The sequence below is a fragment of the Telopea speciosissima genome, chromosome 7 (assembly GCF_018873765.1).
Source record: "Telopea speciosissima isolate NSW1024214 ecotype Mountain lineage chromosome 7, Tspe_v1, whole genome shotgun sequence".
Lineage (NCBI taxonomy): Eukaryota > Viridiplantae > Streptophyta > Magnoliopsida > Proteales > Proteaceae > Telopea > Telopea speciosissima.
Genome location: NC_057922.1, coordinates 17,118,759 through 17,131,997, shown reverse-complemented (window position 1 = coordinate 17,131,997; position 13,239 = coordinate 17,118,759). Strand labels below are relative to the sequence as shown.

The following is a 13,239-nucleotide window of genomic DNA, read 5'->3' as shown; positions in this document are numbered from 1 at the left end:
GAGCAGGTCTTCTCTAAGGCAGACGTGAGAGTACGGCAGCAACGCTTCCTGGATTTTGTAATGCGGTCAAACAGTGCCTGGAGGAAGTAAGAGGCAAGCAAATGGTCAATATCACCGTAGGGGGAGCTCAGCTTGTTGAGCATCCACAGTAGTTGTTGTACACAACCACTATTCTTGTCAGTGAAGGCTCTAGCCACTTCCATGAGCAGGAGAACTGCAAAACGGTCGTGACTTAGAAGATTGGCGACGAAGACGACAAATTTGATGTAGATCTGATGGAAAAACCCATCGGTGTTGGAGCCAAAGCCATGGATCATGGAGACGGTGGCCATAATGGGGATATTGAGAGTACGAGAGGATTGGATGTAGATCTGAGATGAGTCAAGTGGAAGGAGAAGGAAAGAAGAAAGGAGGAAAACAAACCATTGGGGCAGAGACGAACACGCCACTGTGGCGGAGAAGGCTCATGTCACAAGGGCGGAGAGGTTACATCTCGAATCAAAGACCATGAAAGGGCAATCGACAAAGTTGAGGTTGAAGTTGCAGAGCAATATCAAACTACTATCATGGCCAGCCTTTTATGAGTATCCAGCATTACCGAAGAGATCTAACTCCTCCCAATCTCTTAGACCAATTATTTATGCATTAGTTTTAAATAAAGGTAAATTACATCCCTCTCCCCTGTACTTTGCCCTAATCACAATTTTCTCCCTTGTGTTTTCAATAATTACACCCCTCTTTTATAGTTTATAATCTATCACAAAGATACCCAGGCGTTTAGAGTCCGCCTGTTAACTCGTGTTAAGTTTTTTTTTTTTGGTAGAAACTCGTGTTAAGTTGTGACGTGAGTAAGGAGTAACATGTTTAATCCTAAAATGCCCCTTAGTACATGTAACATTACCCTTTAACTCTTTGCATAAAAAATGATGACAAAGCTTCATTTCATCTTCTTCTTCCTCCTAATATCAAATCGTCGACGCGCTAAATCTATCTAAGATTGATTCTCTCGATCTCTCTTTAGGATCCATCTCTCGATCTTCTTCTCTATAATGTAATTTCTTCTTCTTTGGTTGGGATTCACGACCTTCATCCCTAGGCGAAGCTGTCACTACAACTTCACCGACCATCTAGCAGTTTATCAACTTCAAAAGTGAAATTATCTGTGAAGACATTTCAATTTTGTGACTATAATCTGCCCGATTCATAGCATCTTTGGTTTTTTTTTTTTGTCTTTTTTCCTATTAAATTGGTTGGAAATCATTATTTGCATATCAGATTCGTCTTTGAGGTAGGCTGTCATTCTCCTTACATTTCAATTTTTTGACATGCTGTTTCCAAATTGGGTTTTCTTTTTACCATTTTACCATTTGTCCGTACTATAAACTGAGAATGTATTGACCCGGTATTAGGATTGATCACTTGAAAAATCGGTATGTATTACCCGATACGATATCGATACCTCAAATCATGATAAAGATCTGATCCATTGACTGTGCCGTACGAGTGACCAATACTCAACTGCCTTTATGATGGGCGTCATATGGGCCTTGGGCTTTGGATAATGGATCCTTTATTTTATTTACAGTTTATACTAGGCAGGCTATGGATTCTGATTACCTATTTTTATAACCGGAAGTCAGGAACATGGCTGAAGTCCAAACAAAGCCCATTTGATCAACATTGAGCCGGGGAACAACAAACAATGGTTTGGCCCAATGTTTAAATGTTCAGAAAATGGTACATATAGCCAATTGAATAAAGGGTGTACTTAGTATACGAGGCTCCCGCTATTGCAGGGTCTAAAGAGGATCGTGATGTACGCAGCCTTACTCCTGCTTTCGTAGAGAAGCTGTTTCCAAACTCGAACCGAACATACTATCAAAAGAAACAAAATACATCGGATTCAACTAGCAATGAGCTTTGACCTCGTTATTACTAAAGTTAATTTTCTTATAGGGCAGTTTTTTATGCATGCCTGTAGAAAGGTGGGGTATGACGATTTGTAAAATAAGGGGCTTTTGATCATTTTGACCCTCATTATTCTCATCCGAAGGCATCATGCATAACCATGCACCATGCACAATTATGCATCAAACCTTTTGCCTTCTTTTCTTATTGACACCTCTCCGGAGTGTCAAACAATTTCCAACATTATTATTATTTGCATTTTTTGTATCACACATTTTTTTAACATGGGCACATCCTGTCATTTCACATATGTACTCAGAAAATATGCAAAATGTTGACAATTTCTGATAATGACACAAAGGGATGGGTTTGTGTACGACTACTTTAAAAATTGAAAGCTCCGAAATAGGGGTAGATGCTAATTTTAAAGTTCAAGTACAACCATGCACCATTCACAACCGTACCTGAAACTACCTTTTATCATGACATAATGATAAGTTACTTTCAAATGATTTTGAAACAGTATTTTTTTATCCTTACATTAAATACTTTTTAAGAATAAAACAAGAGAGAATCAAAAGAAGGATCAACGTTATAAATACACCTATAGAGGTGTCATTTGGATAATCACTTACTTAAAAGCAACCTTATTATTAACCCCCAAAAAAAACTTATCCTTTAGGGGCTTGTCTAATTAGAACTATTAGGTAGTTTGAAAACCAGACCAGGCACTGACTGCTAATTGGGTCAATTATGGTTCAACCAGCTCATTCATCAACAAGCCATAAGAAACTAAAGAAGTGATGGTTTAGATAATGGTTTTAGAAATCAGATTGGAATCGGCCGAATTCTAATTAATGTCAAATCTTGCAACCTATTCTGAAATCGGCTGTAAATACTTTTTTAATAATCTTTATTTTTGGTTATTTTCTCCTTCTTTAGTTAGTAAAATAGTAGAAAATCAATAAAAATTACCTCTTGTGGCAATATACAAGTCTTTTGAATAAAAAACTCCAAAACAATTCATGAAAATCTTTATTTTTTCTTTCCAATTCCAATTTCTAGGGTTTCGACTTATTCAACCAATTTCAACCGATTCTGATCCGATTCGAATTGACATTGAGAAACCAATCTCATGTCCGATTCCAGGTTTTTAAGACTTGGGTTGAGATGCATGGCTGGTTTTTACTGGGTTTGTTTGATTCAATCGAATGGTCATATCTAGTTTTCAAAGACTTGAGATCGTGCATGTGCACGATCATGCACGATCTGCATTAAATGCAGTTAGATTAGCATAAATGCCAATCTAAAATGACATAAAAGCCCCTACATGCCTTATTTGATGGAAGAATCTCTCGTGTACGAATACCTTTCCCATTAGAAATTTAGAATACATCTACTAATCCTTGATTCCTACCTGTTCAGTACATGCCACCATGGAATTTTTCTCCTCTTAGGTTCTCTGCCCGGTCAAGTTCGTAGGTTCCTCTCATAGGGAGGGCGGAAATGACGACCTCACCCCACCCGGGTAGTGTGTTCGAATAGGGGGTAAGGTCGTCATTTCTAGTCCCCTATGAGAGGAACCTACAAACCTGACCGGACAGGGAACCTGATAGGAGTCAAGTCCGCCACCATGTGGGGAAGGTTCATGCAGAAATCATATTACTCCTTTAATTTGTCTCCTCATTGCTTGGAATATGTTTTAATCAAAATCTGCACTAAGTACTCTAGAACATAATTCTGCTAGCTTCTAAAGCAAAGATTATCTTTTCTTTCTGGACACAACCAAACACCAAATTTTCTTAATGTTATCGAATTTTGCCAGTTTGGGAACGAATATATATTTACATAGATATAGCCATCTAGAAGCGAACAATGTAAGTAAATTAAGCTGAAAAAGAACTTCCACTAAGTGGAGCAATGGAAGAAACTGGTCAATCTTTTATAAATCCTGTGTAAAAGCCCATGTGTCGAGTCGGCATTGGAGGCTTTGCGATGATTTCTGGAAAATATATGAAAGTTGGCAATCCATGTTGGAGAGCCATCACACAAAGGCTACTAGTGGCAACATATATATGAATTAAATATCTTCCAATGTTGGTTTTTTTGTGAGCAGAGTGTTTCTTGCAGGGCTAGACATTCTAGAATATCTAGAGAATTCCAGAGGGATAAAACTGATCTTCTAGTGTTCAAACTATAACCGTTTATGGGTTTGGGTGGTTTTATTTTAATACGAATGAGCATGAGTATTTTCGGGTTGAGGTAAGGCGAGTTATGAAAAATATTCGAGATAATAGAAAGAGTAAAATACTTTAAAAATCGGATTGATTCAAATTGTTGAATTTAGTTTTCTTAGAGATCCAAAGCAGGATCAAAATCAAACTACATCTACGTACGTACAATTGTGGAATTCCAAGTAAGGGTGTGAAATTAGAATAAGAACTAAAAACCGAAACCGAATCTAGACCGATAATCAAAATCAAATTAAATAGAATTTAGTTACAATCCGGAACCAGAGAACATAATTAAAGTAGGACTTGGTTACTTTCCAAGTTCAAGTATAGAAACCAATGGTTGGAATCGAAACCAAATTGGATTTGGGTATCGATATATTATAGTATAATATTAATATATAAATACACTATAATATTAATACATTATAATATATATTACTAATATTACTATTCAATTTTATAAATATACTATCATAGTATAATATATTATACTATATACATAGTATAATATATTATACTATGTATATAGTATAAACCAAGTACAGGAACTGTAACCGTGTAGGAACCAGAACCGAATAGGTTCGGTATGATCGAGTACCGATTTACACAATCGAGGCAGGACTCGGTCTGGTTCTGGATCACACAAACATTCCTTGAAATCAAACTAGAACCAAACAAGTTCGGTACGAGTACCGATTTTCATTACCAAAGTGAGACTCGGTCTGGGTCATACCAGCACTCCTTGAAACCTAACCGGAGTTGAACAGGTTTAGTACAAGTACTGATTTTCAGAACCAAGGCGAGACTCGATCCGATTCCAGCCAGATCATATCAACACTCCTTGGAACTGAACCAAATACCCGGTTCATACACCCTTAACTCCAAGGTCCAAATACATATTTAAGGGGGCTATTTTGGTGATTTCACTTAAAATTTTATCCACGAGGAGTAGTAGTGTATTTGAAGTCATTAGTTAGTGGTTAGTACAAATATACAAAGCGTATTGGTTTCGTGCGTTGGGGTGGTTGGGGGGGGGGGGGGGGCTTGGTCAATACATTTTCTTTGTGGACAGTTTAAAGCTATAAATAACAAAGAAACAGGATTAGACACACTGGGGGTGTGAGGTGACAAGTCAGCAAAAATGCCACATCAGAAAAAGAGACACGCGTCAACATATTGCTGGCTGGGTATAGTTCAGGCCACGCTGGCTAAGAGGAAGCTCAGCGGTCCTGCGTTAAGCTCGGAATTACCTCATGAGGCGAAGTACGTAAATCAAAGTCACTATATAAATACCAATACCAAACCCCTCCATTTTCTTCGCTAACGTCCTATAAATAATTTCTAAAAATAATAAAAATAAATAAAAATAAAACCTCCTTATCCATTTGTCTCTTCTTCTTCGTCTTTTCTCTCTTTGTCTGATCCTTTTTCATTCTTGTTTCTCTAATGGAGTTTCTTATAGGGGATTGGAGCTTAGGTTAGAGCATGCATGCATGCATGCATGACAAGCACATCAACCATGTTCTTGAGCTACTTCAAATTCTTGTAAGAGAATTGACAGTTTTGGAGTTTTTGTGAATATTCCTCTCGTTTAAGGTCTGCTACAAAGACGAAGAGACGATGTTACAGGATATTATCCATCCACCAGAACAACAACTTCTGAGCGTAAACTCCCAAACCTCTCAATTTTTTTTGCTTAAATCCATTGCTTTTAGTTTTTTTTTTCTTAAAAACTTTCTTACCATTCCCTCTCCTTGGTGTGTTCAAAACCAAACGAGTCTTAGAATTTGTTTAATGTGAAATTTACTTAAGCTCTAATGTTGAATTTTTTGTACTCATTCACATGGTTTTCTCCTTTTATCAAATTCACTCTGATACATGCATTCCCCTGAAGTGCAAATGCTAGCAATGAATTTGGAGCTGGTCAAGTACTTTATAGGCTACCTTGATTAGAACAAGAAATAAGAAAGTAGCATTTTTCTTCTCTTTAATTTGGTCGTCATAGGAGACAATACTCTTCCAAAAAAAAAAAAGAGATGAGCTTTATATAGACACTATATATCATTTTGGATTCATCAACTTGTACAGAAACAAACAGCTTCTAATAATGAAACTAAGCTATCTAGGAATCCTTGACTTTCATATGTGCCCATGTTTTCACAAGATAATATTCCAATGGGGAAGAGTTCTCTATGGGGTGGTGGCCCCTATGCTAGCATGGGGCCAATGGGAGTGCACGTGGAGGCATCAATAGGGCGATCATTATCATCTTTCATGATGGGTAGGGTGGTCATTTCGCTCCCTCTGTGTCTAGACACACACTTTTCCATAGAAAACTTTCTTCCTATTCCAAATTGTGAAAAATAGTACAAATGCAATACAAATTTTTACACCATTAATTTGCACTCATGAGGGCAGGCCTTGGTGCAATGGTAAGGTTGTTCCATTGTGACCTAGTGGTCATAGGAAAGTCTGGAAACAGTCTCTCCGGGTAAAGCTACATACATTATGACTCACCCCAAACCTCGCAATGGTGAGACCTTCATACACTAAGGACACCCCATTTTTTTTAAAAAATACATAAATAAATTTGAACTCATAATCGAATGGGTCGTCTTTTCTTTTTTTTTCTTTTTTTTGTTTCTGGAAAAACAAACCGGTGCATCCAAACGGTAGATTTTGTTTTTCTGTGCCAGTAGCATAGAAAAACACCAAAAACAAGAAACAGAAGAATTACCAAATGGGCTCTAAGTCCAAGTTTAGTTAACTCGTGACATGCAAACAATCCTCGCACAGATGCTGTCTAATCTCAATTATAATATCATGAAAGTTCGATCCATTCATAGAACTCATAGTTAAAGAACCTTTCGTGTACTCCAACTTGATTCTTGTATATACATAGGTTGAGTACTTCTCCTTCAAGTTTTCTATTTTGAACCTCTTAATTAAATAATTTGATCATTAAATAAAGAACTCCAAAGCATTGCATGTGTTTTTATGTAAGAGCTTTAGGGAAAAAAAGCCTTTTTTTACATTCCAATATTTTCCTCAACTTTAATTTTCAGGAATTTTTGTCTTAACAAGAACAAACACATAATATAAAATTCCTTTCTTGGTATAAGCAATGATCATTGTTAGTAATAGGTTCCTAACTTTCTAAAAATTTCACATGGTGTGCTGGACGCGTCTTTCACCCTCCTGGCATGTATATATATATATATATTTTTATTTAAATATGCCTGGTGGCGGGCCTTGGTGCAACGGTAAAGGTTGCTCCAAGGTTCGAGTTTGGAAACAGCCTCTTTGCAAAAGCAGGGGTAAGATTACGTACATTATGACCCTCCCAACCCCGTAGTGGCGGGAGCCTCATGCACTGGGTACGCCCTTTTTTTATGCCTGAATCAAACCGTTGTACCTATGCAAATTTGTGCCTTTTGTGTTGTTTGTGTATGAGTAGGGCTACAATAGGGTCAGGTTGGGCCGAGCTTTATAAAACCCTAGCCCAATCCTAAGTCCCCTTAGCTGGGCCTAGGCCCAACCCGACCCTGACTCAGGACCTGAAAAATACAACCCTGACCCGCCCTTAGGGTAGGGCCGGGCTGACCCTGATTGGCCCTGATCATGGGGGGGGGGGGAAGGAAATGTATGGGTTAGAATGGGCTAGGGAGAAAACTATCAATTTTACTTGAAATAACACTATAATAAAATGTAGTATATCACTTATTATCTTCATATACAATAAATTATATAACAAAATGTGGGTGAAGTTTAAAGTTTATAATATATATATTATATCAACAGATATTTTATAGTATAACTTAAAATAGGCTCAGGCAGGGCCAGGCCAGGCCAGGCTTAGCCCAAGGCCTCAACCTTGACCCGATTTGACCCTGACACAGGGTCAGAAATTTCCAGCCCTGACCGGCCCTCAGGGCCAAATATCTCAGCCCAGGTCCTGTTCGGGCTCAGGGCAGGGTAGGGTAGGTTCAAGCCGACAGGGCCAAACTTGCACCCCTATGTGTGAGCATATTAAAATAAAAGGGAGATGATTATTTGGGCAAGAGGTAGAAGCACATCAATGATATGCGGTAAAATGGTATCATATATAGGAGAGCAACAAAATTATTTCATATGAGAAAGAGAGAGAGATAGACACAGAAATGCCAATGTACCCTGCAGGCCTGGGGACTTAGAAAAGAATCTCTTCTCTTAGAAGAAAAATGAAGAAAAGCTTGCATAAGTTAGGATGTCCACAAAAAGTTGCTTTTCTAGCTACTAACTTTAAAGGTTGTTAAGCTGTTCCATAATTTAGGGTTTCCTTCTAAGTGCCTATTTGAAAATTATATTGGCACACTTTAGTTCGATAATGCAGAGGTTGATTTAATTTATATCTATCTTTCTTGGCATATGTACTAAAGAAGTTTGACTGGGTCAAAATTAAAAGTTTACAAGTGAAAGGCAAGAGGTACCTCATCCTCCATTTATGATAGGGTTTTGTGACATGAATACCCCTTGAACGTACACTTCAGGTGTCAACACCTGTCCCTTTTTGTTTTCATAAATACCCTTTAGATGATCGTAAATGGAACAAGTGTTGGTTGGCACCTAAAGTGTACGTGTAGATGAAACATACGTGCAAGCCAAAACTTATTTCATTCTTACCTATTTGATTTATTCGTTTAAGAAATCATATTCCACTATTCTAGTTTATCCAAAGATGTAACTTTTATAAAGGCATTATTCTTGAATGATTCTCTTATTTCAACGTATAGTATCCTTTTTTCACACCTTCTATGTCCTTTTAGAGCCTTTAACCTGCAAGAAATATCTAATTTGTACTAATGAATTGATCAAAACTTTTATATGATCAAGTAGCATTTTGGTTGATGAGTTTATTCCATTCTTTAGTCATCCATCCAAATAGGAAGACTATTACTGAGTTGAGTAAACTCGGTGAGACATGACTCAAATTTCTAATTAATGGATTAACAATTAAAGTTATAAATGTGATAACGAAAAGATTCCTTGGATTTCATGGAAGAGATTATGCCAATCTAAAGTTATAAATGTATTGATCTAAACTTTTATATGATCAAGTAGCATTTTGGTTGATGAGTTTATTCCATTCTTTAGTCATCCATCCAAACAGGAAGACTATTACTGAGTTGAGTAAACTCGGTGAGACATGACTCAAAGTTCTAGTCAATGGATTAACAGTTAAAGTTATAAATGTGATAACGAAAAGATTCCTTAGATTTCATGGAAGAGATTATACCAATCTAAAGATACTGGAGGACTCGGGTTTAGAGATTCTAAACTCCATAATCGAGCTTTGCTAACCAAGGTGGCTTGGAGACAATTTCAAAAGCCAGAGTCTCAATGAGCTTCAATGTAAAGTAGTGTTATAGGGAGGCTAGCTTGGTACAATGTTCTAAAGCCCTTGTAGTGATAGATTAATAGAGCTTTGGAACCTTGTACCAAGCTTCCCCTATAACACTACTTTATGTCACCTTTGACTGAAATTAATTATGACCAACATCATTGATGATATAATGGATATGTTTTCTTCATCTAGTATTCTAGTCCAGTTTGGACTTTATGTCTGTCTTTGAACTGCATAAGTGAATAAAGAAAAGGTATGCTTTAAGTGATGATATGGTTGCATTTGTTGCTTTTCCCTTAAAGAAATGTTCTAATATTCCTGTTTCAAAGTTTGTTTGTTTATAAAGCTTTCAGACCTTTAATGATTATTCTGAAAGGGTTTCTTTTGAACTGATTAGGGTATTTAAATATGTTGCAGGATAAGGATGTTGTGAGTAGCCCTATAAGTTCTCAACAATTTGAATTTTGTGATCAAGAATTTTTCCCTGAAACTCTACAAAACTCAGATGTTTCTTCCTGCTCAAACTGCTGTTTTGAAGAGAACTCTAATTACACCACTAATCTCTCCTTTTCTTCTTCATTCCCTTCTGAAATAGGAAAGCCCAATAACAACAACAATAACAGCAGTAACACCAACAATCTCTCAATTATCTTTGATTTTCAAGATGAGAATAATGAGAATAATGAAATCTCAGCTTCCATAGATTTTTCTCCACAATCAACATTTTCAAATGTTGTTGTCCCTCCTCCATTACTATCAACAACACAAGAAGATCAATTTGATCTGTCTTCACTGCAATGCCACATTCCATTAGTGGATATAGGCAATAGGTTCTCAACTACATACTCTTCTGACTCAGTTGTTCCTGATCTCAAAGGACCTTCAATATTACCATCTGTTTTTGAAGATGATCATTGTTTATCTTCATTACCTTCATGTTCTTTCCTTGATCCAACAAGTTTAGGACCTTTCTTGCCCTCGAATTTGAGTACAACAATACCTGCTGATCCATCAGGAGTAGTTTTTGCTGGAAATATTCTTATGGGCTCTGATTTTCAGACACAAGAGTTGGAATTTCAAGGTGATAATTATGGAGTTTATGGTTCTGATTCAATTCAACAAGTTTACAACTCTGGTGATATACAGGTATATATCTAAGCCAATTAAAGAATCAGTAAGAGTACTGAATCAAGAATAAGTAGTGATTTTTTTTTAAAAAAAATTGTTCTTTACCATTATTAATGGGATAAAAAAGATTGTAATTAATTTTTTTTTTCTTTTCCTTTTTTTTTTTTTTGGGTTCATTGAAAAGGGCCTTAATAATGATAGCTCCCAACTGGTGAATGGTGGTGGGACTTCTACTCTAACATCAGAAATCTGTACTTTGGAAGAATCCACCTACAAAGTTGGAAAACTCTCTGTTGAAGAAAGGAAGGAGAAGATCCTTAGATACATGAAGAAGAGAAATGAAAGAAATTTCAGTAAGAAAATCAAGGTCTCTCTCTCTCTCTCTCTCTTATAGTAAAAAGAACAAGGTTCATGTCCTCTTTCATCAGAGTAGATGAAACTAAAAAAAAAAAAAGCGAGAATATGGTGCATCTTCTTGTCCCCAAGTCAGTGATCTAAGAAGTTGAAACCGTACTTTTTTGCCCCTTTGTTTTATTCTCAAAAGTTATTTAATACAAGGGTAATTTTGTCATTTTGCATGGATAATAACAGTTTTTTTTTTAAAATGACATAATGATAAGTCACTTTCAACTTATTTTGAAATTTTTTTTTAACCCATGATTAAAATAATCTTTGAGAACGAGACAAAGGGCAAAAAAAAGTAAAGTTACAATCTTATTGCTGTAACCAACCTGGATCATAACAAGATTTTCCCAACATCTATTTAGCTCCTTTTAATGACAAGTGAATCTGCAGTATGCATGTCGCAAGACTCTTGCTGATAGCCGTCCTCGTGTTAGAGGAAGATTTGCCAAGAACGATGAGTTTGGAGAAGCAGCAAGACCCAATTGTGGCAATCATGAAGATGAAGACGATGAAGAAGTAAGATCTGCTCCCTACATCATAAACTATGACATGCCAAAAAATTAGAACCTTTATTGAAGTTTTTTAAAGAGTTCAAGATTAACCAGGGTGGCTATCATGCCTATCAACTAGTTGAGCTAGTAGGCGAGAGACCAGTTTAAGACCTATATAACCTTGATCTTGTGGCTTCTTAGAGAATTCATGATGCAGGCCATGCCCATACCCATGTGTCTGACCCCAACCAGCTCTCTATTCGATTGGGTTAACCACATGCTCTTCGGAGATCAGCCTGACTTCAAGCCCAACAAGTACATTCCAAGGACCAACCCCAAGGTGTGGCCCAAGCTCAAAAGAGCTTAAGTGCAGCCCAAAGTCCAGCCCCAAGGCAAAGACCGTGTAACATCCAGCCCAAGGCCCCAACCAGAATTCTGACTATGTACATATACCAAACTTCAAGGGAATTTTTGGGATACCTGCAATGCGAATGTGAAGAAATCTATATCACACAAAATTATAGATCAGCGAGTCTTCATTAAAGTTCATTGGAATCAGATCAATCCGAGCTAAAACGAAGGAGTTATGCCATTTATACTAAAGACATATAGTCTAGCTCGCCTATGACCTTTCGTCTCCCTTGTGTCTCTTTATTTTCGTATAAAGCTCACAATTCAGTATAAAAGGCATAACTCTTTCGTTTTAGCTCAAATTTGACCTGATTCCAATGGAACTTTAATGAAAAGTCGCTGACCTATAATTTTGTGTGAAGTAGATTTCTTCAAATTCACGTTGCAAGTATCCCAAAAATTCCCTTGAAGTTGGTATATGTACACAATTAGATTTCTGGTTGGGGCCTTGCGCTGGTTGCTACATGGTCTTTGCCTAGGGGTTGGACTTTGGATTGCACTTAAGCTCTTTTGAGCTTGGGCCCCACCTTGGGGCTGGTCCTTGGAATGTACTTGTTGGGCTTGAAGTCAGGCTAATCTCCAAAAAACATGTGGTTGGGCCAATGGAGTAGAGAGCTGGTCAGGGTCAGACACATGGGCCGGGTATGGGCGTGGCCTGCATCAATTCATTACATGCATAATTGACCATTCCATATGTTCTCTCTATTAACTTAGAATTTAACAATTTTTCCCAACACTTGTCCATATAATTTTCCCTCTGCCAAAACTTTTCCATTTTCCAACACTGGTCCATATAATTTTCCCTTTGTCGAAACTTTTCCATCACACAGGGTGAAGAGAGAATCCATTCATCCATGGTGATATGGGGTTTGATTGGACTCATGAAATAGTGAATCTTGTCGTTGACTCCAGTAGGTCTGAAACACTCTCGGTCCAATCAGAGTGTCAGATCTAATGGATGAAGAGATTCTCTTTTCACCGAGGTGAAGGAAAACTATACCCTTTCTCTTTTTTGTTTTTTTTTGAAAATTTTATGTGTCTATAGGTGGCAGCAGTGAAAGAACAAGAGCAAATGGTTGACTCTTCAGATATTTTTGCTCACATCAGTGGCGTGAATTCCTTCAAATGCAACTTCCAAATCCAATCCTGGACATGAAGAGGATCATGGATCCTCAAGTTGAGATTCGTGTGTGTACAATTTTGTAAGATCCCCTATCTCGGTGGAGCTGATGATTGCTCCATACGATTGAAATAAAATGATGGAGTGGAACATTGCCAT

At 37.3% G+C, this 13,239-nt stretch overlaps 1 protein-coding gene across 1 annotated transcript; it reads left to right on the top strand.

The window, feature by feature from the left end:
• Window positions 1-9,933: 9,933 nt before the first annotated feature.
• LOC122668297 (zinc finger protein HD1-like) lies at window positions 9,934-13,239 on the top strand. Its single transcript, XM_043864884.1, has 4 exons — window positions 9,934-10,671; window positions 10,838-11,020; window positions 11,449-11,574; window positions 13,006-13,239. Exons 1-4 carry the CDS (start codon window positions 9,934-9,936, stop codon window positions 13,114-13,116), a joined length of 1,158 nt encoding a protein of 385 aa, XP_043720819.1. The 3' UTR covers window positions 13,117-13,239.